Below are 26,549 nucleotides of genomic sequence, written 5' to 3' on the forward strand. Positions count from 1 at the left end.
TTCACACACAATACTTAACGCACGATACGATATTATTGCAATTTTTAAATAATTTTTGCGATATTTAGATTCTGTACATAAAGGTAAACTTTATCAATATTCATTTAATCTAATATCAAAGTCTCACACTCAGTCTTTCTCTCATTTCAGTCAGTTTTATTGTTGACAAACTGAACGGTTTGTATTACAGTCTAGTCCAACTTAACTGAATGCAACCATCTGGTACACTTATAGCTATTCTGAACTATGCAATTTATGAAAACTATGCAGCCCCTTCAGCAACTGAAGAATTTGAAAGTAAATTAAAACAAAATATGATTTTACATTAAATAAAAAAAGTTTTAAACTTAATTAAAATAAAACATGTCTTAAATTAAAATAAGTAAACTGTCATATTTATTGCTGCCAAAAAAAGTTAAACACATTTGGACAGTGAAGGAATGTCAGGATTTTTGCTCAGAAAAAGGATCAACATGCTCTGAAGTTAGAGCACAAAAACTTTTTTGTAACAAAATATCGATTTCTGCTGTTCCTGTATCGATACATTGTTAGCAAACAAAATATCACGATACTACACAGAATCGATTTTTTCCTCCACCCCTAGTATAACACAGCATGGGGTTGTATTTTGTTCTTTTCAGATGCTCCTGTCACTCCATTTCCCAGGTCATCATAGCACTCCCACACACATGGAGCTCTCCTGCAGTATGCAGTGTAATGCCCCAAACCATCACTGGTCATCTTTCCATGGAAAGCAATTAATTCCCCTTAAAGTGAACAACTTTCCTTGGAGAACCAGGTTGGAGGGAAATTCATTCAATGGAAATTCTGTTTGGTTTGCAAGATCAGTATCAATCCACACGATATCTCCAATGTTGTAGCTGTGAGTAACTGTCCCTGCACAGAGCTCATTTCCTGTGGTGCTTTCTTCTGTTTTGAATTGTGATGGACACAGAGATGGATTGGAGAGTGGCCCGAGGCAGGTAGACTCAGGTAGGCCAAGTCCTGCTTCCACAGCAGTGCCAAGATGTGCCATACCAGACTCTTTGAGAACAGAGATGGCAGGAGAAACAAATGGCACTTCCCTTGTCATCCCTTTGCTGAGGTAGCAGTGCTGTGAAGAGCAGTGTTTGGTAAAACAAACACTTGATATGTTCCTCATTGTCTTAGCAATTACAGCGGAGATATTGCACTGAGCATCGATTTGAATCGCACCAGACCTCAACGAGACAGCTTCAAACATTACACTAAGCAGCTCTGCTCTCCTCCTGTAGGTTTGTTGGGTCACACCATCTGTGGCAATAGCTTCCACCAGCTGCAGGACTGGGTTTTCACTGTCCTTCAGAACAGCACTTTGAAATGTGGAACTGTCACAGAAGGCACAACAAAAGCACTGAAAAAATGCATCAAATGCACAGGTATTGAGCACAGAGATTGTTGATTCCCCTAATCTAATAGGCTGATGAAGGTTTCCATTTTTTTAATAATCCCACCTTCACTCTTTTGGCCCCAAATGATTCATCTGCATGGAGCCATTCGGTACATGGAGAGAGGTAGGAAGTCCTCTTCCTTTTTTTGGGCGGAACAGTCAGGCCCCTCCAGTTCTCAACTGCATCTTCATCAGCCGGAGGAATGTTTGTGGCAGCATCAGACCCCACAAACAGGTGAGCATCCATTTTTATTTTGTCTTCTGCACTGTGAGTCGTCATGGATCCAGAATTGGCATCTGTGACTTTCAGTGATCCCACTGTTGCCTCATCTTTGATCTTTTCTTTTGCAGAACAAATCCGCATATTTCCCTCGATGAAGGAAAGATGACGAGCAATGAAGCGATCGACTCGAACAGGCAAGTTTTCATGTTTGAAAAGGCCATGTTTTATGTTTTTGAACTCAGCTTCAACAGTGGCTGAACTTGCTGTGATGCTGGTGCTTTGGAAGAGAGGGACCATTATTCCTGTCCAGAGTGGCAAGCAGTGTTGGTCAAGTTACTTGAAAAAAGTAATCAGTAACTAATTACTGATTACTTCCCCCAAAAAGTAACCCCGTTACTTTACTGATTACTTATTTTCAAAAGTAATTAATTACTTAGTTACTTAGTTACTTAGTTACTTTTTAAAAACACGATTTACAACCTGAAGAGGTGATAAAGTGATAGATCTTTCAGCCCAATTCTACTTTTTCTACATAATCCATCATACAAAATGTAATCAAATGGAAAAGTCTCTTTTTTTAACTTGTTTTATCAGTTTTAATCTTTTAACTTTATGCATCAAGCAAAACATTTAATTATATGCAACATTCTCTGACTTGAATAAATTAGTTTAACATTTAAACCTATTTTCTACACATTCCAGCACATAAAATAAAATATTTTTTGTGTTTTCACTCACTCTTTCAAACAGATGCAAGTAAAACACAGCAGAAAATAAATAAAGTCAAAGACTCAGCGGTCCTTTTGCTCTATTTTCACCTGTAAAGCAGGAGCAGGGTAGGCGGAGGGTTACCCTGGTGTAGGTGTGCTGCGGTCAGTTGAAGAATCTGCGCGAGTGTCTCTGTGAGTTTCCCATTACCTCGTAGCTACTCGGTGCTTGCTCGGAAGTTTAGGGGTTTTTTTCGCTGTAAAAAGAAGTTTTCTTCCCACGCACGATGGACGCTAATGTTTTTGTCACTTTTTATGGAATCAAACTCAAAGTAAGGTCAGTACTTCCACACTTTAAACGCTGCACGCTCATACTCTCTCCCGCACTCGATATATTATCCATTGTTGATCTGCACACAGCTGCTGTCACCAACGTCGCACTTGCTTACGTCACTGTCATGAGACATTCTCGCAAAAAAAATCACGGTTTTAGTAACGCAGTAACGCAGCGTTCCTACGGGAAAGTAACGGTAATCTAATTACCGATTTTGCAATAGTAATCCCTTACTTTACTCGTTACTTGAAAAAAGTAATCAGATTACAGTAACGCGTTACAAGTAACGCGTTACTGCCCATCTCTGGTGGCAAGTAACTTGCCACTCTTATATGAGGAATAATCTCAGGGAGAACGTGAATATTATCTCTATCCCCATTTGCTGCAGCAAGTGACCTGCTCTCCTCACATATTTCTGTTACCCAGTGTCGTAGGTCAGTCTGGATCTCATCAACGGAATCCACTCTCTCACTTTCCTCTGTCTGTTCATCTGGAATGATGATGGAGTCTTGAGCAATTTGGGCTTTCAGGTATTTCTTGCACCTTTCTGAAGGAAGAGGGGCTCCAGAACTGTCATCACCTTCTGCCTCACTGAGGGCCACAACAGTGATAGCTTGTAGGAGCTGTTTTACATGGTCCAAGCATTGTGACTGAAGAAGTTTTGCTAATGACCTGACAAAGAAATGTTTAACACGTTGTGTTTTCTTCTTCAGGCAGTCCCACTGGCATATAATCTTGGTGCAGTGCTTGAGACTTGAGTCTGAGTGTTTAACCCATTAATATGTACTGTACAGCACTTTAGTCCAGTGTACTGAATGTCTTTAAAGTGCTTTAGAAACATTTTTTTTAAGTTTTCTTGGATTTGCAAATTTGCAATTGCTGTATTTTTGAAAATGTTTAACACTGAAAAAAAAATCCCTTTGATCCAGACAGTTAGCTATATCATGTATTAACTCAGTAACTAAAACCTCAGGATTTTAAATGTAAGCTTACCTTGTTCAGAAATCAGATTTAACACGCTGTTCTAAGAATCCTTCAGACACAGTAATGCCAAATAATACTTTTTTCTGCCAAAAAAAATGTGTATTCGATGCAAAAGACTGCTAGCGTGTTCGTTTTTCAAAACGTGTTCTTGGGAGTGTAAAATGTTCAAATGTAGTTTTCAAAAAAGTTTTTTTTAATCCACTCTAAAAAAAAATCCTCAAGCATTTGCATCGTAGTTTTATGAACGAAAAGCGACTGAAGTAAAGAAATTGAAGTAAAAAACAAACAAAAACAAACTAGACTCATTACAAATTTAGCTGATTAAATACAATAAGAAGAGTTTTTTTCAACAGAACTTTATTGAACAAATGAACACACAAAGCGAAAAGTCGTTTGAAAAAGACATTTTTCAGCAGTAATACCATAAGAGCACATCTCAGAAACCGCAGCAGCACAAACGCTAATTTTACCTGCACAAATCAGCACAAACATAGCACTAAAAAAGTAGACAATTTTGGTCTGTTTTGGAGCAGTCTGGGGGGATGGTGACCTTTGAATGACCTATAAAATAAAGTTTAATATCTCAGAAACCGCAGCAGCACAAACTCTAATTTTGCCTGCACAAATCTGCACAAACGTAGCACTAACTGCTCCGCCTATTTGCCTTTACGTTTCAAGTGGGTGGGGGGTCGACCCAGCAGTTTCACTCTGCTTGGAAATATCTGTATACCAGGCACGAGCACACGTTCAGCATCTTCAACACCGCTAGTAAAATTGTTAACGACCTGCACATACTGCTAAAACCTGATAAAGTAAACATGCTTGTTTTCCTGTCAAAGAATTTATGCGCTTTGTTTGGAGGGAATATTTTACCTTCTTTTCTTGTTTGTTTCAGTATTAATATAGCTACTTTTTTGGATTATTTATTTATTTGAGATACGTTGAATCGCACAAAAGACTTAACTTTACATCTGAGATTTTTTCTTATGTTCCCGGGAAGAGTGTAAACACTGTAAACACGGTTATAGTTGAAAAAAAGAAGCCAGTTTCTCTTTGTTTCCCTCTCCACCATTGTGTGTGTGTGTTTTTTTTAATTTAGATAAAATGCTTTACTCCCTTAACTTAGCCTACCACCGTTCTTTGTTTCTGTTATGAGTTTGAGTAAATGATCGCTGCTGCATTTGGTCGCAGCTGAAGGAGGGCGCCGTTAACACAGCGCTATTAATTATTTCTGTTGACTGCTTCGGTTAGCTTCAACCAACAATATTAGCAAACTTACTCATGGATAAATTGCCCTTGTACAAAACTATCAACGATAGGGCATATCGAACATATCGACTATCAACGATAGGCTGCCCTATCGTTGATAGTCGATATGTTCGTCCAGTCACCCAACCTTAGTCTGTATATGTGCCTGTCTGTATGTGTGTGTGTATGAAACATATAAATCATAAAAGAGAATATGACATTCATTAAAGATCTCTGTGTGATCTAATAGTCTGAGGGTCACAAACGTGATGAAGCCCCTGAACATGATGATGCAGCAGTAAAACGGACTTACCTGTCTCAGGTTCACACTGTCGCTCTCAGGTAACTTGTGAAGCTTTGAAGCCAAACAATATTGTAGCTCATCCCAGAAAACCTTTACAAATTTACACTGAAAAAACAGATGCTCAGTGGTTTCTATGTCTTCATCACAGAAAGAGCAGTCATTATGGGTCAAGGTAAACTGATGTCTCAAGAAATCTCCAGATGGGTAATGATTTTAAATGCATCTCTTTTATTTTTGGAGCAATAGGGAACTTAAAAAAATTGACTTTCCTTTGGTTTCTTTAGATTGGAGGTGAGCAGCAAAGCTCTGTTAGCTAAGAATGGAAGCAACTCTTGGATAAATCATTTTCTTGTTGCATTACTGGACAACTTTTTTTTAATATTAATAACAGAATGTCCCTTCAGCAGAAATTCAAGAAGCTTTGGACTAATATTATTATGATGCAAATTGTAAGAGACTGACGTAACAGATTCTGTAACTGCTTTAATAACTTTCTGATATCGTTCCTTGACATCCAAATGGAATTTGGAGCTGAAGAGTATAAAAGGCATCAGGTTTCCAGAATTATCTAACAAGTGTAAAATAGACCAAACTGTTCATAAAGAAAAGTCACGAATTTGCATTAATTAAGATTTCCTTTTAAAGCAGAAGCCTTAGAAAATAAGTGTATGTATCGGAGGCTTCGAGGACTTTGATCACTGTCAGTTGGCTAAAAATCGATTGTGTATCAAGCACATTCATTTTTTCAAAGTCAGAATTTGTTGGTAATATCTCCGCTGCTGTTGTGAAAAGCAGAGGGGAAATGGGCCAACCTTGTTTAATACCGTTCATGACTGAAAATCTAAGGGATGTGCCAAAGAGTAAAGGATAGAAGTGTCTGCATCCTAATAAATTAGTTTAAAAAAGTTAATGAATTTTTCTCCAAATCCAAGAGTTTTTGAGGTATGGATCATAAATCAGTGCTCAGTGGTGTCGAAGGCTTTAAAAAAGTCAAGAAATAAAATAAATCCTTCATCTTCTATTAAATCATTATGTTCTAAAAGATCAAGTCTGATATTATCATGGACAGAGTGACCTCTAATAAACCCAGACTGTGTTTCCAAATTAATATTAGTAATACCAGTTTTTAATCTATTTGCATAAATGACTTAACATGCCATGGGTGGCTGTAGCTCAGGTGGCAGAGCAGGTCAGCCACTAATCAGAAGGTCGGTGGTTCGATCCCAGGCTGCCTCCTGGTTGCATGCCAAATATCCTTGGGCAAGATACTAACCCCGTGTTTGCCTACTGGTGGTGGTCAGAGGGCACAGTGGCGCCAGTGTCCGGCAGCCTCGCCTCTGTCAGTGTGCCCCAGGGCAGCTGTGGCTACAATGTAGCTTGCCATCGCCAGTGTGTGAATGGGTGAATGACTGAATGTAGTGTGAAGCGCTTTGGGGTCCTTAGGGACTAGAAAAGCGCTATACAAATGCAGGCCATTTACCATAAAATTTTATAGTTGTTATTTAGAAGCGTTAATGGATAGAGAATATTGATTAATTTTGGGGTTTGTCAGAGATTTACAGTTAACAAACAGTCAGGTGAATAAACAACACTGAGACACTTGATACTGATAACGTGCAGCACGGGTGAATCTCAGACAGAGAGACACAACGAACTGCAATATTCGTTTATTTTTATAGGTTACATCGTCAATATGCAAATATAATCACATTTCCTGTTACGCAGGTCCTGATGCTGTCTGCGTGTAAGCTGTGTGTGTGTGTGTGTGTGTGTGTGTCAATTTCTAAGAATAATATAATGCAAGTCAACTTCTGCGGATGTGTATTTCTGCACTGGTCTCTTGCGGTAAATGTCAGTGTCACAGGGTCAGCTTCCTGTTTCTACAGAAAACTGTGTCTGGTGAAATATGTGTAACATAACATCCATCCATCCATTCGCTTCCGCTTATCCTTTTCAGGGTCGCGGGGGGCGCTGGAGCCTATCCCAGCTGTCATAGGGCGAGAGGCAGGGTACAACCTGGACAGGTCGCCAGTCTGTCACAGGGCCAACACACAGGGACAAACAACCATTCGCACATTCACACCTAGTGACAATTTGGATTTTCCAATTAACCTATCCCCACAAGCTGCATGTCTTTGGACGGTGGGAGGAAGCCGGAGTACCCGGAGAGAACCCACGCAAACACGGGGAGAACATGCAAACTCCACACAGAAAGACCCCGGCCTGATGGTGGAATTGAACTCAGGACCTTCTTGCTGTGCGGCAACAGTGCTAACCACCGTGCTGCTGTGCTGCCCAACATAACATTTGAAGCATAATCAAATAAAACAAAAACTCCCTAACAGGGTTTTTTTTCAGGTGTTGGCATAAGTGTAAATATCGTCTGCTTCATGGTAGTTGTAAGAGTTTGTGTTTCCACTATTTTCTTCACGAGATGGAGAAACAAACCCTTGAGTTGATTTCAAAAATGATAATAAAAAAAAATTACTCGTGAGACCAATCAATACAGATGATTTATCCAAAGATAAACATTTCATTGCTTTTTCTACTTCTTCTGTTGTGAAGTCTGCATCAGAGGCGGAGCCAAACACCCGGGGCTTAGCCCTAAAGGGTAGTATGCATGTGGGATTTTTTTTTTTGGGGGTGGGGGGGTTAGAAATGACTGAAAGATTAATAGGCTCAGTTTTGAGTTTTGTTCAAAAAAGAATGACTTCATATAGGGAAAAATATATATCTCATGTGCAGGACACCTTAAACTAGTTTTTTAATTAAGCAGCAAGGCAGAACAAAGTCGGGGCTGTATCAAGACACGAGGACTAAACCCCAATTCAACCAGACCCAGAACTGATCCGGAATTAAAACAGGACTACAACAGTTCAAAATCTGGGCCCTATTTCAGGAAGCCGGTTTAGAAAACTCAGAGTGAAAAACGATACTCAGGGTTGAGTAACCCCGAACTGTCCAACTCGGAATATTCGGTTTCAGAAAGGCTGATAACAATTAGTTCAGTCAACGCGGAGTTGCTTTAACCCCAAGTTAAGCGCGCGCACGAGGATACATAAAGCCCTGATTAGTGGAGCACAGATTAAGCGAGTCACCATGGAGACGGAGGGAAAGAAGGCGCGGTCAATGTATTTTACAGCGCTTGAGGCCGAAATTCTGATGGCAGCATATGCTGATAACATGCAAATTCCGCGGAAAAAAAAAAGTAACACAGCCTCAGCTGCAAAAGAAAGGGAGCATGCATGGCAAAACATAGAGTCAATGCGTGAGTGTTAATTTAAACATTGATCTAGGGATTTCCACTCATTTAACACGTTATTTTATTATATTTTATTTCATTTTTTATTTCATACATTTGATTTTGTGATGTGATTTGAGCGCAGGTGCAACCCAACAGGCCCCAAACGTTCCTGGCAGCAAGTAAAAATGAAATATAAAAATATAGTCCAAACAGGTAAGGTGTAATTGTATTATGAGCCATTGTGCTTGGTCTGTTTGTCCGATGTAAATCAATTGCAGTTAGAGGCTACATTAATTTCCCCTCTGTAAGTACTTATTGAAATTATCTGAGCACATTACAAGTACATATTTGCTTACTCTGTATGCTCAAATGTGACCCGTTATAGCCAACAGAAAAAAAGCGGAGGCCCGAAAAACAGGTGGAGGTCCTCCACCACCACCACCACCACTCACAGAGGCTGAGCAGTTGGCTTCCACATTTGTGATAATGTTGGCAGCATCACATATGATCTTCACAGTGCAGAGAACACAAATTAGCATCCATTACTATAATGAAATAATCTGTTAGTTTGAAATGCTACAGGGAACTATGTACCTGCACATTAATGCTGTGGAAAGACTTCCTGTTCACATAGTCTCCTTCATTTACTGAAGGAGCAATGATTGGAATGTGAGTGCCATCTATACAGCCAATCACGCCTGGGAACCGTGGGAATAAATGTAACATTTAAGTAGTAGTTCAAGTATCACCACATCATGAATTAAGTTTTGTTCATCCTGATACCTGCAATTTTGTGGAATCCCTCTTTGATAAATCTTGTGGGTCTATGACCGGGGAACACCACAAACGAGTACAGGAGACGTTTCAGTGCAACTGTAACATTCCTGACTGCCCGACAGACGGTAGTCTTGGAAACGTGCTCAGCGTCACCAATATTATACAGAAAGCTCCCGTTTGCAAAAAACCGAAGTGCAATACAAATAATATGTACAGGACTGAGAGGATGTCCGCGATGTGTCACATGAGCAATATTAGGCCTGAGGATGTTATTCAAATAAATTATAGATTGTGCTGAAAAACGGTAACGTTCACACAGGAAATCATCAGGAAATGATAAAATGTCCAAACGCGCTCTAATCACTCTCTCCCGGCGGAGAGCTCTGCGGAGAATTTGGGCTTCAACATGTACTGGCTCTTCAAGGAAGGAGCACGCCATGTCTGACACTTCCTACAGTCAGGTTTCTGACAAAGAGGCGGAGAACGTCAGGGTTAGTTGAAGTAAACCTGCTAGGGGGCAGGTTAGCTTCACGGAGTGTGTCGTCATAGTAACTCACTCAGAATTAATCTAAACTCGCTTTGTGAAACCGAAAACCCAGAGTTTTCATTAACTCAGGGTATACTTACTCAGAGTTTGCACTAAACCGGCTTCCTGAAATAGGGTCCAGGACTACTTAGGACTTAACCAAGACAGAACCAGAATCAGAACTAGATGATAGTAGCACTAAAAATCATCATAGACCTGCACTACACTTATTTTTTTAATTCTACAAAGTCCACTATTTAGATTGAGAAAAGTTTATATAATTATTTAGCCTTGTTGTGCAAACAAGCCTGCATAACTTAATAAATATAGAATTTGAAAAATAACAAACCTAAAAAGAAACACTAGGTACCAGATACATGAGGACCTATGATACGGTGATACTTTTGGTAAACGACCATTTGACTAACATGTATCTCACCTGCTCTTGTTCCCTCTCTTTCCCTCTTTGTGCTGACAATCATCAAATATACAGTTGAAACCAGATATTTACTCTTCAGATCAAAACACTTTTTTAATTGTAACATCAAATCAGACTAAATGTTTATTTTTTTAGATAAATATAAAAAACATATTTGTTAACTTTAAGAGTAAAGAGAGAAACTGTCTGTATTTCTTAATTGCAAATGGCACCAAATTGTATTCAAAAGTGAGCCACACTTATGGAGCTCCACAATTCTTTTCCTGGTGTTTTGGTTGATATCTCTTAATTTTCCCATGTCACAGAAACAGGCTCTGTGTTTTGCCTTATATGCATCCACAGCTGTGCCCCCAGTTTACTCACATGGACTCTGCTAACCTATCAGAAGCTTCTTCGGCTCAGAATGGAATCGTCTGGAGTTTTCTTATTAATTAACAATAAACTTAGTGTACATGTACTCCTAAATCTGATGAAAGTGATAAAAAAAATAGACAGCTCTGTCTCTCTTTATTCTGACATTTAACTAATTCAAAAGACATTTCAATATTTATCTAAAACAAAAGTTTACTCTAAATTGATGTTGTACAGTAAAAATGTTTTATGTTTTCTCCCTAAAGTGTAAATATCTGGTTACAAATGTGAATATCCTGCTGTGTACTGAAATCCCTCTTGTTTTGCATAGAAATATACTGAACAACATACAAAGCATAATATATAAAATAACATTTACCTGAGTTTTTTCTTTGAAAGAAGCCTCTAATGTCCATTCTTATATTTCAGTGCATAACTGAAACCGATTTAGTCGGGGAGGGTAAGAACTGAAAATATGAAATAAACACACGTAAGCTAAGACTCTCTAAAGAAACAGCATTTGTTCGGCTTTTCATTTCGCCATTTGTTGATTCGCTTGAAGAGCAAGTAACGTAATATTGGTCAAGTGATCAGTTTGACATCAATCTTTCGTGATTCACCGTCATATTTACATTATCTGTACGGTACGAATGATTTGCTTTGGTAACTGGTCAAACTTAAGCTCTCCTAGTATGGCTGGCTCCGTTTCTCAAACAGTGCACTCACAGGCAGCAGCTGCCCCGCCCCCTCGCTCAGTCGCTTAGTGCCTGAGCTCGGATCATACCAATATCAGGGGGGATTCACGCACAGTCGTAAATTCCCACAGTGTGCACTATGTGCTTCGAATATTGTGTGTACTTTTTGTTTTATATAGTTGTCAGCCAGGCATCTAACTATGAAAAAATTACACCCCAAAAGACCCCGGGCTTCTGACAAAACAACCCGGGCTTAAGCCCAGTAAGCCACCCCCACGCTCCGCCCCTGGTCTGCATCACATGTATTCTGGAAGTTCACGTCCACACAGGGTACCCAACCCTTTAATCCCTGTAGGTCACTCTGTGGGTGGAAGGTGGGATGATGTCACGTAGGGCTGCACGATTAATCGTTAGAAAATCGCGATGTCGATTCATACTTATGTGCGATCTCATTTCCAAATGACAACGATTTTAAAAAAAAAAAGAAAAAAAAAGACGACAACGACGATTGTACCGCATTTTGATCCGGGACGTAATCTGCATGAAAACAAGCGCTCACTCTTCCTGCTCAACAAATGACAAGGGCGGAGCCTTATACCACGTGATACAGAAGCTGTGCCGTGTGATGCTAAAATTAGCAGGGAAAAAACAACGTTGAGCACGTCAGGGATGACGAGAAAGTGACAGGAGAAAATCCGTCCCGGTCAACCACCCAAACATCAATAACGGGAACCTTATACAGCGCTTCCCTATACACGTCGAACTCCCGCAGGCACAAAGAAATTACGGAGGCTATCACTTATCACCTGACCAAAGATATGGCTCCCATCAACACTGTGCAAAACGAGGGATTTAGGAAAATGATCAACACCCTAGAGAAACGCTACACAGTGCCGTCCCGCAACTATTTTTCTATTGTTGCACTACCTGCTCTATACACGCAGCGTCCAGCAACGGAGACGGAATTTCAAGCAGTACAACATTTTGCGGCAACAACAAAACCTGAGACATTTGTTGTTTTTATGTTTATTTATTGTTTTTATGTTCAGTCTCAACTGTTACGAAGTTGATGTGCAGTTAATAAGTGCAATAAATATTTATACTGGAAATATTTATACTGGAATTTATACTGTATACTGGAATTATTATACTGGAATTTATACTGTATACAATAAATATTTATACTGGAAAAGAAAATCGTGAGAGAATCGTGATCTCAATTCTAAGCCAAAAAAATCGTGATTCTCATTTTATGCAAAATCGTGCAGCCCTAATGTCACGTCTACTTTCAGGTTTCTGCGGCTAGGTGGATAGTCAGCTGTTTTCTGTCCCGATGACAAACAACGTTTCCTCCGCCATTGGAGGAAATGTTGTTTGAGGGTCGTCTGGCGATTCCTGCAGACGGTGATCGGCGCCATCAGTGGAGAAACTGTCATGCCTGGTTGATGATGATTGAGGTGTCCTGCTGCTGCAGATAATAATCAATAATCAGTAAACCCCCAAGCCCCACCATGACGTGACAAACGCATCTGTGTATGTGTGCGCGCGTGTAAAGTTAAAGTTGCTGCTCGGGGTAAACGTGTTGAGAAGAATTACAGTCTAACTCAGAACAGCAGGGGAAGCCAGTGAGCAGCTGTCTTTAGCTGAGTACGTTTAATCAGGTTTTTATGCTGCGTCTGTTTGTAGGTTTGAAGGTGAACATGTGGAAGAACCCACACTGAGTCAGTGAGATCCAGATGTTCACCTGGGCAGATGTTCAGGAGCAGCCTGGTCAGCGGTTTGCCCTCGGAGAAGGCATCAGAGAGACTTTGTGATGTTGGAGATCTGCAGCTATCGATTATTTTGGTAATGAAGTAATTGGACAAGGAACACTTTTGTCTTCTTAATGAGGAATAATAAACATTAAGAGAAAAAAACAGAATGAACTGCTCTTTTCTATTTTAAAAACGGCAATGTTTTAAAGTTTAACTGTAAACAATATCTATGAAAAATTGTTTTAATTTTAATCTGTTTCAGATTACAATTTAATTTAATTAAACATCGACTTAAATGCAAAATATATAAGATATATACACAACCTTAACTAGGCCATTAAAATGTACCTTTTCTCTTCTTGGAAGGCTTTCTTATGTTAATAGGAGGCAAGTTTCTGTTGTGATGGTGTAGACATGAATAATTCAGTGTTTAACCTAAAATCCTTCCGGTCAGTAGCTCACAGTTTTACTAGCTCACATTAATTTTTATTGTCTTGTGAAAAAAGCTTTTATTTTTTAGGTTTTTCAAAACAATACAATATTATATATTTTTCCACTTTTAATCTGAAAAATGTTACAAAGCCTTCAAATTAATCTGGTCTAGTACACCCCACACCCTCCTTTAGACTCACCCTTGTTCGCTTCCATTTAAAATATGATGGCTCTATGATTTAAACATGCATCAGGCTAAGTTCACAGCTCATCTCCAGATTTCAATAAAACTTCTGGAGCAGATTTGTCTTTGTGTGAAACAAACTGTGTCAAAGTTTATTGGTCGGGCGCTCCTGCAGCGGTCTCTCACTAAAGGGTTTAATGGTGGTCACAGGAACAGCTGCTGTTATCTTTCACTTCGCCTCTTTGCTCTTTGGTGTGTAAACAGACTTTGCCTCCACATTAAACTGTGCCAGAGTCCTCACCACTGCCGCTGTGGTGTTCTCAGTGTTTCTGGGTAAAACTGTATTACTCGATAAATCGTTTCAGGCTTACACATGGCTCATTATTTTTAAATTATTTATTGTTATTTTGTATTTTTATTTTAAAATGAAATTTTCCATTATTAGTTTCTTTATGGAGAGTCCTGTGTGACCCGACCAATGCACACACTGTGTGTGGGTCGCACACAGGACATCAGTCAGCTGACAGTCATGCTTTGCAGTCACACTGAGGTCAAAGGTTAGTTTGGAGCAGAGAATATAGTGATCAAAGTGGAATAACTCTGCTGGGAAGACAAAGTAGTCACAGCTGTGAACAGGTGACAGGAAGTGCTCCTAGCTAAAAACCCTAGTCAGACTTAAGCCCAGCTTTGCTACCATATCAAGACGACTCATTCATCATCTTTTTCGTCCTGTAATGACAACGAGGAGGTGGAGAACACCTGAGCTGCAGCCATTCCTGTTCTCGGTCGTGTTAAAAGTACCTGCACTCACCTGCTGTAGTTGAGCGTGAAGGTGAGTGGGGTCAAGGGCTGCATCTCTGCTGTTAACCTCAGGATTTGATCACTTCCTGTTTGTGTGATGCTGTCTGAATAAAGAGTTTGTAATTTATGGAAGAAAACAAACAAACAAACAAACAAACAAACAAAAAAACAACAACACACAAACTGACCACACAGCTACTCTCAGATTTATTTCTAACTTGACCAATATCAAGTTTACAAAAGTGAACTCATCACAAAAGAAGTTACATGTCAGATGCACCAAGCAGCACGAACACCAAACGGATCCACTTAAAGCTCTTTAACAAGTAAGGCACCTGAAAACGGCTTCAACACAGCACGGGAATCAAGATGTGATGAGATCATCACAGGGAACCAGCATGAGATATCAGCGCCCTCTGCTGAGGTCATGCTGTTGCCATCTTTTTATACAGTCTGTGGAATGTGTATGGGTCGACCCGAGCTTACGTTAGGGTCTGCGCCGATGTCATCAGGAAACTGTGGGCTAAAAGAAAAAGAAAAAAAAAATCAAGGAAAAAAAACCCAACAACAACAACAACAACTAAAAAAACATGAACATTTTGCTCAGAAACCACACACGCAGCCAGCACGTGGGCAACGTGACAGTGTTTATTCAGCCCAACATTTTAATTTTGTAGAAGCTTTATCTTCTTCCTGTTTATTTTCTTCCCTGAACTTTTCACTGTTTTACTGAAGCTCTTTCTGACCTCAGGTTATAGTGAACCAGAACAGCGGGACACACCTGTGCTACCTGCTCCGAGTCTACAGGTCGTAGACATCGACGTGAGCACCGGAGGTGTAGCTGTCCTCCAGAAGCAGCTTCATCAGCTTGGCGCAGGACGCCTCACAGCTCAGCAGCTTGCCTTCGGCGAACTGGTCACTAAAGAACTTCCTGATGCTGGGGTCAGCTGACCTGGAGCGAGCATCCACCTGCATGGCCGTATCCAGCGGTCCTGGAGTGGTCACAAAACAAGAAGTGATGACATGGACAGCATGAAGCCTGCTACTGCTCAGCATGGCTAATGAATCATTATGACAGATTTCTTCAGCTCGGTCTGGTATGGCAGGCCAGAGAGGTCAAAACTAAACCGCTTTCAAAACCCCCCCCCCCCCCCCCCAAAAAAAAAACCACATTTAAAAACATTTAAAACTTATTTTAAAATTTTAATTTTGTCCTTTTTCACAATGAATTCATTTTATTTTGTTTACAGTCTGAATTTTATTTTTTTTAAATTTTTTTTTTACTATTCAGCTAAAAGCCATGGAAGTATTTTATTAAACCCACATTCGTAATCTGTGTCCTCACATCCTTCAGTTTGATTTGAATTTTGACCCTTTCAGCCCTCCATACTCACATCTGAAGTATTTTGCCTTCAGTGAGCTTCTTGTCTTTTCATGGAAAACCGAACCAGCTCAGCAGGCCACGCCCCCTGCCTCACCTGGTGAATAGCTGAGCACCCGGACGTCCGGCTCCTCCAGTGCCAGCACCTGGAACATCATGTCCCGGGCAGCCTTCCCAGTGCAGTAGAGTGCCCAGGATGGGAAAGGCTTGATGGCGCAGAGTGAGCTGATGTTCACCACGGTGCGCCTCAGACCTGGGCGCTGCGGGAATGCCTGCAGCACCCGGGCGGTGAGGCACCAGGCGGAGCTCACGTTCAGCGACAGGTACGAGTCCACCTCGGCGAGGTCGCTGAAACTCACAGCGAAGCGTGACACGTCACCCAGAGAGGCTGGAGGAGGTGAGGTAATGAAGGTCAGAGGTGAAACCAGCATGAATCACAGAGGTTTAAAGAGTTCATGCATTAAAACATCAGGAAGCAGAAACATTAAAATTCATTTGGATTATTTAACAAAATCAATAACAACATGTTCAAAAAAAAGTGATTAGGAAGAAGCAAAAACTTACAGAATCCCCCCAACATTCCACCCTTTAGCATCCAGTAATCATAACAGGGACTTGATAAAAGACTATGAAGAGGGGGTTTAAAAGCAATCAATTTTGAAATAATGAATGGCATTTTAAAGATTAATTGGCTCCGATCTTTCTTAAAAAATAATAATGAGATCTGGTTCTTGATACCATCTCTTATTTTCAACAAAGTTGGGGGGATCCAATTCATTTTAGGATGTGATTTTGAAATTTCTAAACTACCCATAAAACTTTCCAAATTTCATCAACAAGTTTTGTTAAATTGGAAATTAATGTTTAAAAATAACTTTAGTCCCCACAACGTTACATTGTGGAATAATAGGGTGATATTGAATCGGGGGAAATCTATGTTTGTGGAAGAATGGATGACAAAATAAATTTGGTCTGTGACACATAATGGATGGAAATGGACATATACTTGAATTAAACAGGCTTAATGAGAAATATGACATGAGTTGCTCGTTCGAGTTCTATAAAAAGGTTTCACAGAATATCCCAATAGTCCTTGTAAATACGATAAAGAACAATTTTTCAAATATAGGGCTTTGGAGTTGACGTCACGCCGCAATGCATTGTGGGAGCGCAGCTCCATTTTGGGGGTCTACGATCCAAACAAACACACTGTATTGGAACGGCGACTACGACAAGAAACATGCTTAAAAGCAGCTCGAAAGAAAACGGATGGTATAGAGATCGATTGCGTCCAGAGGCGAAGCAGCGGTATTTGAAAAAAATAGAGTGCATCGCAAATCTGGACCCATACGACATACGGCAGTGGAGTAAAGACCCAGACGACTTACCGCCACTGTCCTACCCCGATATCTTCACCTATCTTGTTTGTGGAGTAAGTGCTTACACTGCGAATCAGTTTCGTAATTACAAGTCACTGGAGGCGCATATCCAATTAACAAATGGCTGGGTGCAAGATTTGGCTATTTTCAAGCCGCCAAAATCTGAGTACGTCGTCATTCATACCAAGGTAAGTCAGCTGGAGTGCATCGAGTGACATAGCCATTTTCCACCCCCCACCATAATTAATGTTATACCTCTATCATTGAACTGCTAAAATATCGTTATCATATTATGTGCCCATAATTGTATAGTAGATGCAAATTAACACATTGATAATCGGGCAAATTATTAACGCCAATCAGTGTCCTCCCTGTCTCATTTCATTTATTGTCTTTACATCAACCTTGTCCTTGCATGTTACAGGTACTGCACTCCCAAAGATTGAATGAACCTGCATTACGACCATGGGTAATTGTAAGCACCACAGGGAAGGTTGAAACTGCACACTGCACCTGTATGGCCGGAGTTGCTGAGACCTGCACCCATGTCGCTGCACTTCTGTTTAAAGTGGAGGCAACAGTGAGGATACGTGGCACAAAGACAGTCACAGATGAACCAGCTTACTGGGTTTTGCCGGGGAACACAACCAAGATACAGCCAGAGGTTGGCCATAACATTGACTTTACATCTTCAGCAGCACAAAAAAAGACTCTTGATGAAAATATAAACGGACCGTCTGTGGTGAAAGGCAGAAGAAGCCGTCGTTCAAAAAGAAAGATTCCCTCTGCTACGTTTGAGGAGTTGTCACCAGTGTTAGACACACTTCAAAAACACAATAAAGCAGTGTGTTTGTCTGGATTGGAGAAATACTACACATCACACACTGTACAGTCATCCACATTACCACTGTCTCTGGCGTGTTTGCACAGCACAGGTGCACAGTCCCTTGGCCTTACCGAGCTACAACTGCACTGCGTAAAGTACATAAACACAGCAAAAGTTACTGAAGAACAGGCAGAAGCTATTGAGGTAGGCACAAGACTGCAACACAAGAGCCCAGAATGGTATGCTTGGCGTGCTGGGAGGATCACAGCTTCAATGATGCACGCTGTGTTTGCCACCACTGTAGAAAAACCCGCCTTTACTGTGATTAATCGTGTTTGCTACCCTGTTAACTCTGTCTGTAATGTGCAAACAACTTGGGGACTGGAGCATGAACAGGATGCTCGACATGCCTACACCCAGACAATGTCAGCATGTCACAAAAACCTACAGGTCCGTATGTGTGGTTTTCTTGTTAACATGGCTTTTCCTGAAGTAGGAGCATCTCCTGATGGACTAACCACGTGTGAATGCTGTGGGAAGGGGTGCCTAGAAATTAAATGTCCATTTAAATATCGATGTGACAGCATTCAGCAAGCGTTGAATGCACATGACAAAGACTTCTGCCTCGAGTTGACAGCAAAAGGACTTAACTTGAAGAAGACACATCGCTTCTACTCACAAGTGCAAACACAGGTCTTTGTGGCCAACGCAAAGCACTGTGACCTCGTGGTATGGACACAAAAAGACATGGCAATTTTACGCATCTTCCCAGATGTGCACTTCTGGGAATCACATTTAAAGAAAGCTCAGGAGTTCTTTCAGAAGGTGTGCCTTCCTGAACTTGTAGGAAAACATTTCTCTAAGCGAAATGCAGCCCCGAGTGGTCACAACGTTTTTTCTTCTGGTGTCTAGTTTTTTGTCAGAAGTGCATTGAAATATGTATAACTTGATTTCAAACGTGCAGCACTTACCATGTACCAATTGTCAAAGTGTGAAATAAAGAGTGCAAAGCAGTTATTTGTTATCTTGCTTTTATTATAACGTAATTTTAGTGAAACAAAGAGTTCAAAGTGATGATAAACTTTCGCTTATAGTATACAGGTACAGAAATGGTTACATAACGCAATGTCAATGTGTTCATACAGTCACACATACAAAAAACTAAAAAGGTTTTCCTTTTTTAAACAATTATTAATTAACAAGTACAAGTCTCAATTGTGCCTGGTTTCACTACCACACTGGGGCACATGTTAACCAAAACACAACACACCCTCACAATTTTATCAAGGAATGTAACGTCTTCACCCTCACATGGAAGAAGAGAACGGATGGGCATGGTAGTATGTAGCATTTTGAATTTGTTGCGCAAACTGCCAATTACTCGTTCAACATGGATTCTTAGGTGTGCAATGGCTCGTGTATTTTCTATGTCCTTGGCATCTAGTTGACAGAAGCCCCTTGTAAATGCTGGGATCTTTACCTCCGCACACATCATTCCCACCGCATCTCTGATGTCAAAGCCTCTGTCAGCCAAAACTACATCCCCTGGTAACAGCTTGTTAAGTATGCCACATTGCTTTGTGATGTGTTTATCTGATGCACGGCCCCCCCACCCCTTAGAAATGAATGAAATTGCACCTTGTGGAGTAATCCCGATCAGATATTTCATGGTGTGTGTACCCTTGTAGTGTGAGTACGTTTGAGCACAAGCCTTTAAATTAGATGGTCGTTCTGTACGAATTTCAAAACAGTCTACAATGATGGCTACACGATTTCCAAAAGTGTCCGTAAATTGTGGTGGCATTGTTGCTTGCAAACAGTGCCTCTCTGGCCAGTGTACAAGTATTCCAAAGCGGGCATACAACACGTCAATTGTATCAGAAAAGACAGAAGAAAGAGTTTTGTGGGAGACATTGAATAGATAACTAAGATGCTGAACAGGAAGATCAAGTCTAAGTCGCATAAGTGTGAGTAAAAGCATTTGGAAATGTGACAGTTTCTTTGATGCTGGTAGGAAAACTTTTACATTCTCGAGCACGGACATAAAAATAGCAAAACAAGTAAAACCGGTGTAATATTTCACTTTTTCCGTGTCACCCTTTAAAAAGTTTTCATTCAGCTCTGTCTTGTCCAACTTTGATTTAAGCTTTCTGTTCTCCTCCAGCAGCCGGTTTATTTCTGCTCTGCTCTGTACACAGCGCACACAATCATTTGTCAGTTGTTGATCTTCTGTCTGTTTCTCTCTGATATCAATGTTTTCTGCATCTGCACCCGTTACCTCTGCTTCTACTTGTCCAGCACAAATTTGGCCCTCAGCCAAAATAACAAGGTTGTTATGGTGTTGCTCTTCTGTGGTGTCCATCTCTGGCTGCTCTTCTGTGGTAACTTCTGCTGAGGCTTCACCTTCACACTCTGCTGCTCCATTGTCAAAGCCTGTTCCAATAAAAAGAGTGCAAATACACAAGGGAAGTTTTAAATGGTTTATACATTAAGGCCGTATGAATACTCAAAAATGTTTGTGTTAATTGACTAAGATCAACTTTTAAAATAAGAGACTGTGGCTGGGCGTGCGGTTGTCGTTTACCTCCAAATAGTACTTTATTTTGTTGACGTTGTGTTCGCCTCCTGTGACGGTCTGAATGTGATGTTCGGGTTTCGGAGTGCCCCATGTGTAGCGTTGGTACCCAGTCTGGATTTGTTTGATCCATTTCATAGGCAGGCTTCCCTACAGTTGTGCGAAACAATTAGCGAATCGTTACATAGCACATATGTCTGCAAAGTCACTCCATTCGATGTTTGATCGCAATTTCTATAACTTCCGAGACCACCAACGGTAATATTATTCAGCTTTGAAGTGTGATAAGAACATATTTAGAACTTACCGGAATGAAAATGTCGTGAGCACACCAGCTGATATCTGGAGACGTAACAGAACTTGATATCAACTCGTCTCACGGCTGCTATCCAGGCTAGACGCCTTCGTTTGGTAACATCCGATACATGAGCTCCTTCATGTTGCTTCCAGGTTGGGAAAGCATAAAAAGACAATCCAACCTTATTCCCGTGCCGGTCGTAAGATCGAACATTGCAGCCGAGCACACAGCAAGTACGAACCATGGCTATGCTATCGCTTCTAGCTTAGACCCCCAAAATGGTGAATCGGGCTAAAATCCTTTCCACGCCCACCCCCGTGACATCACGCTCCAAAGCCCTATACAGACTCCAAATTTACATAAAATTAAACTAGATGGACTTGACTTGGTTAATGAAACATGCAATAATCAATTTAGATTATAACAAATCTGAGATCTCGTTGATCAGAACCAAATATTTAAAATTTCCAATTCCCCCAAATTTAAAGAAGTCCATTTTAGAACTACAAAAAATATTTACCCCTCCAATGAATTTATGAGAGACAGATTTAAATTTGTGTTAGACAACTGTTATATTTGTAAAACAACTTTGGAAACAACAGAGCACATGTTCTATGGATGGGTGACAATCCAGAATTTATGGAAATCTCTCCATGTCCTAAATATTGATTTTTGGTCTTTTCAAAATATTCAAATTGGAGTAATCCTTAAGGACAAAAATAGTGAGTTTTTAGTTAACAATCTCATTATTATAACTAAGTATTACATTCATAAATGCCGATATGCTAAATCCCCCCCTTCATGGCCTGCTCTTAAAAACGAACTCTCCCTGTTCCGTAAATCTCTTAAGCTAATAAATAAGCCCCAAGCAATCAAACTGCATAGATTTTTAGAAGAGTTTGATTTTTCTTAGCCCCTTATTTAAGTTATGCGTCTTGTTTATGGAACCTCACTTTTAGAGATTTTATGATCCCCCTTGTCTCCTTTATTTCTGTTCCTTGTTTTTCCATTCTTTTTTATTGTTATTTATTTATTTTTGTATTGGTTATTCATCTTTTTATATTATTATTATGTAGATGTGTGTATAAATGTGTATGTATGCATTTACACACACACACACACACACACACACACACACACACACACACACACACACACACACACACACACACACACACACACGTAGACCGCGAAGGCCGGGTCCTCCGAAGGATGCAGCCGACGTTTCGGGACACAGCTACAGTCCTCCTCCCTGAATTTGCCTCCTCACTGGAGGTTTGAATTCCATTCCCTCACATTTAAGGCATTCATGAAATATTAACTACAAACTGATACAAACGTGTCGGTCACGTCATCTAAACCGCAGACCAGGCACGTGCAGAGGGGGGGGGGCTAGAGGGGCTTGAGCACCCGCCCCTTTCCTGATGGGTGCCCAAAGTGCCCTTTTGTTGAGGCAACTTTTTAAAAAAAAAATTAATTATTATTATTTTTTAATGTGTGTGTGCGTGCGGAGTCCTGTCTGTGCCCCTCAACAATAATATTTAACTATTAATCACAGTTTTGCTAAATAAAAGGATCTGGCTTGCATCAGTCACATGATCACATTTAACCAATGATCGCCCTTGACGGCAGAACGCGTTGGTTACGAGCTCACAAAGAGCACACGCATTTGTTGCGGTCCGGAGCTGTAGGAGAAACACAAGTTAACTCAGAGACACAGACTGATGCGACAAAACCAGTAAGTAGGTGTACAGCGTAAACTGTAGTGTATAGCACCCAGGAGTATTAGCTTATTACGTACACGTTGGTAAGCTGTCTTGTTGCAACTGACGAACTGAAACAAACGAGCGTGCAGTGTGTGCAACAGCGCGACAAACATTACCTGTCCTTTTATTAACTGCACAAGTAGTGCTGGTCATAGCTGCTGGCTACCATGGGTCTGTAGCTCTGTCACCGTTTTAGGGAACATATTTAGTTTTAAAGTATTTAGAAACATATTTAGTTTTAAAGTAAGTTACAGGGCTTTTCCTGCCTTTCTGGAGGGATTATATTTCACTAAAAAACGATCTAATATGCATGTCCACATTAGGGCTGCCACAAACGATTATTTTGATAGTCGACTAGTCACCGATTATTTTTGCGATTAGTCGATTAATCAGATCATCATCCATTGGACGTAAAACGTACAGCTTATTGCACCAGCAGCATCTGCTCATATATAACTATCATTCGCTTACAGCTTTAAGTGTTTAAGGTATGTGCTAACTAAAAATAAAGACAAGATGATAGTTTGTTTCAGTGAAGTTTAATAAACTCCTTGCTATCTAAAATATAACAGGACACCGGAGTAGATTCTCCAGCATCTCACACTTCTGATAATCAGCTGTCTGCTTGACGTTTATTCAGCTGTGTAAAAACTATAACTTTAATCTCAGCCAAACCGATTTACTCAGGAACAAATAAAATACTAAAAAAAAAGCAAAAAAAAAAAAAGCCAAACAATAACATTTTTAAGTTATCTAAGTGACTCATATGTTTAACCTGAGTAGCGAAAGACGGCGGTGGGTTTGAAAACGATTTGCCGGGAGTCCGGTGTTCTCACGGCTCTAGTGAGCCTTGCCCCCGGCTAGCTATCGAGCTAGTGGGTAACAGACGTCTCCGAAAACGTCGGAGCGCTTTTGAAAATATGTGGTGTCTTGATAAACTGAGCAGATATTTCAGGTTTCCACAGCTACATTCTCGCCTGAAAATATGTTAAACGTTTATTTTGTGACCCAGAAAGAATAATAAGAGTAATATTAAAACTAACTAGCTGCTGCCATTGTTGGAAACTGAGCTGGGCCGCGCTATGAATTCTGGGACACAGCTGCTTCTTCGGGGTTTAACGGCAGCTGGCATCCTTGTACATGCAGTGCTGCCATCTTCTGTTTCAATCCGTTATTACACTCTTAAATCCTACTACATATTCCTGCGTCTTTTGTGATCTTACAAAGCTTCAAACGACGCGTCGACTATTAAATCAGTCGTCGACAATTTTGATAGTAGACATAATCGTGACTAGTCGACTAATCGTGGCAGCCCTAGTCCACATAATAATTATTATAATTATAATATATTAAAAAACACACGCTGTATTTTAAAGAACATACATTAAGAAGCAGATTATATAAGATTTATATTTTAAATAAGACAAAATTTGGATTTTACAGCAGTAAAATGATTGTATCTCTACAGTTTAAAAATGTAATAAGCTTTGCCCCTGCACACAGTGGATAGTGAAACAAATGGAATCATCATAATGACATTATTTCATATTTATTACTTCCCTCTCCTCATTGCTTTATTATTGTAGCTCTAGTAATAAATAATAATAAAAAAAGATTCTGGATCAGCACAGTGATGCCCGTAGTATATACAGTATTCTGAAGAAGGTCTAAAATGTCCCTGTGTGTGCGTGCATGTGTGTGTTTTATTTAGATGGATTTAAAAAAAAAAAATTACTCATGATATAACATTGTCCAGACATGCCTGGTAAGGACATGAGGAGGAAACAGCAGGAGCTGTGTGAGGCTACTAAAGGCAGGGCTATAACATTTTTCTGTCATCATTTTATTATAGATTAAGTGCAAGAGTTGTTAGGTGTGGATAATTAGATTATAGTTTATTGCAATAGCAAGTTGTGCCTTGTTCTCAGATAGACAGCAAGTGGAGAGTGATATATGAAATGATGGGATGGAAGGAAGAAGAGAAGCAAAGAGTGAATCACAGGCAGAGCCTAAATTATTTCTCACAGTTTTTGTTGCCTTATGGTTCCAAGCGCTGTCACCAATCTTTGCATTTTGTTATTATCTCATGACACTTGTTTAATCAGCTACCATCTCTCCTATGGACTTTTTAATGTCTACAGTCTCAGATCAACACAGCCCTGCCCTCCAGCACTATCAGCAGCAACCTCTCAACAGCAACATTGTACCCATCAGGTAAAGCATCGGCTACGTTTGCTTTGCCTTGTTGCCCATATTAGATTCTTGATGAATGTGTGTTGTTGTTATGCAGCCTGGTTCAATGTGCCCCTTTAAACCTCTCTGCACAGCCCTACCGCAGACCACATAACTTCACTTCCAAAAACAAACATTTAATTTACAAAACTGATTTTGTTTTTCTTCCAAGTCACTGAGCTAATTTACCACAGGCAGCGAGACAGGCTGCGCATCTGATTGGACGAAGTGAGGGCGTTACAGGTGCCTCCTCTTCAGACATCACTTAGCAGCACAGCCGTGTAATAATAATAATAATAATAATAATAATAATGATGATGACTTTCTGCCAAACACACACTAAACACACGTGACTCCACGCAGCCCGTCCTCACCTGCGTTGTTGACCAGCATCACGTGATCCATCTGCTCGATAAGCGCGTCTTTCGCGGCTCTGATAATTGCCTCTAGCCCCTCCGTCCGACCCACGTCAGCCACTACGCTCTCCACCCTGAGCCCGGCTCGGCCCGCCTCTGAGGCGGCCAGCTCTGCCTGCACATCATGGAGGTCCTCACCGGAGCGAGCCGCCAGCACGAGTCCGGAGCCCGGCGTCACCAGCCGTGACAGCTCCCGGGACACTGCCCGGCCGAAGCCCCTGGAGGCCCCGGTGATGATGCACAACGCTCGGCCCAGACTCGCAGACTCCGCGGAAGACATTGTGGTGATGATGATTCTTCTTCTCCTGGGCTTATATGGCTTCAGTCCGGCGGCACTCTGGCGCCACCTCTCGGCTTCATCTGTCTGCACCTTGAAAGAGTTCATTCACTGAGGCGCGTGATCCCCCCCCCCCCCCCCCCCCCCCCCCACACACACACACACACACACACACGATGACCCGGAGTCAGAGTTATGAAAGACGAAGCTGAACATCATGAGATCATATATGAACGGAGTGCTGAACACAAGCTCACGTCTTTAAAGTTTCACAATTATTAAGATTGTTATTATTGCACATTTCCAGTTTGGACCCAGAGTTCACAGTGCAACACCCTGTCAAACTCAGAGTATGATGGTGGCTAGTTGCAGTCCAAGATGAATGTAAACAGCTGCAAAACTAACTTTTAGTCTGTATTTGTGACTGAGTAAATAAAACAGAGACAGAGCAGTGGCCGGGCTCTGTGCGTGGACGTGCTGCAGTGTGTTGAAGCACAGGAAACAGGTATACGAATGGCTACAGACCAAACCTGTAAGTCACAGGTTGCCCCACCCCAAATCCTACCCGCACTTCCTGTTCATCTCTGACACAGGTGGGATCTGCTTTCAAAAGAAACTTCCTGTTTTTTTCAGGCTTTAATCAGCAACTGAGTCCAGAAACAGCTTACTGAGGTCATAGGTTAGCTGAGCAGGACTCTCATTACCTCATTAATTTCAGAGGAGTTGCTTCCTGCTGGACATTAGGGAGAGTGGGTCAGGGGAGGTCAGTTCATCTTCTGTATACAGGCTTTAGGCCCACACTCAGCAGCTCCAGTGGGAAACATCCCTCTTAGTTTGGATTTATTATTATTACAGCTTTGAAATTCATATGAGTTGTTCGCACTAAAGTAAAAAGCACCATCACTTCATGTGGAGACCCTGTCGGCGCCAGCTGCGGTTGCAAGGCTGGAGCCGATCAAAAAAACAC

General features: G+C 40.8%; 2 protein-coding genes across 2 annotated transcripts; both read right to left on the minus strand.

The window, feature by feature from the left end:
* Window positions 1-14,616: 14,616 nt before the first annotated feature.
* LOC113026315 (sepiapterin reductase) lies at window positions 14,617-25,626 on the minus strand. Its single transcript, XM_026174963.1, has 4 exons — window positions 25,264-25,626; window positions 15,911-16,201; window positions 15,214-15,424; window positions 14,617-14,955 (listed from the first exon to the last, which is right to left on the minus strand). Exons 1-3 carry the CDS (start codon window positions 25,583-25,585, stop codon window positions 15,234-15,236), a joined length of 804 nt encoding a protein of 267 aa, XP_026030748.1. The 5' UTR covers window positions 25,586-25,626; the 3' UTR covers window positions 14,617-14,955; window positions 15,214-15,233.
* Window positions 18,317-20,743, minus strand: LOC113026314 (uncharacterized). Its single transcript, XM_026174962.1, has 2 exons — window positions 20,603-20,743; window positions 18,317-20,451 (listed from the first exon to the last, which is right to left on the minus strand). Exons 1-2 carry the CDS (start codon window positions 20,724-20,726, stop codon window positions 19,214-19,216), a joined length of 1,362 nt encoding a protein of 453 aa, XP_026030747.1. The 5' UTR covers window positions 20,727-20,743; the 3' UTR covers window positions 18,317-19,213.
* Window positions 25,627-26,549: the final 923 nt, after the last annotated feature.

The sequence above is a fragment of the Astatotilapia calliptera genome, chromosome 7 (assembly GCF_900246225.1).
Source record: "Astatotilapia calliptera chromosome 7, fAstCal1.2, whole genome shotgun sequence".
NCBI classification, from domain to species: domain Eukaryota; kingdom Metazoa; phylum Chordata; class Actinopteri; order Cichliformes; family Cichlidae; genus Astatotilapia; species Astatotilapia calliptera.

What these genes read in the sequence shown, in the direction of transcription:
- LOC113026314 (XM_026174962.1), bottom strand. Translation starts at nt 20,726, where the DNA reads ATGGATCAAACAAATCCAGACTGGGTACCAACGCTACACATGGGGCAC. An exon ending in AAATAAAGTACTATTTGGAG is followed by an intron (nt 20,452 to 20,602) that starts GTAAACGACAAC and finishes TTATTGGAACAG; the next exon opens with GCTTTGACAATGGAGCAGCA.
- LOC113026315 (XM_026174963.1), bottom strand. Translation starts at nt 25,585, where the DNA reads ATGTCTTCCGCGGAGTCTGCGAGTCTGGGCCGAGCGTTGTGCATCATC. An exon ending in GATGCTGGTCAACAACGCAG is followed by an intron (nt 16,202 to 25,263) that starts GTGAGGACGGGC and finishes CACCTCCTCCAG; the next exon opens with CCTCTCTGGGTGACGTGTCA. An exon ending in GGTGCTCAGCTATTCACCAG is followed by an intron (nt 15,425 to 15,910) that starts GTGAGGCAGGGG and finishes TGACCACTCCAG; the next exon opens with GACCGCTGGATACGGCCATG.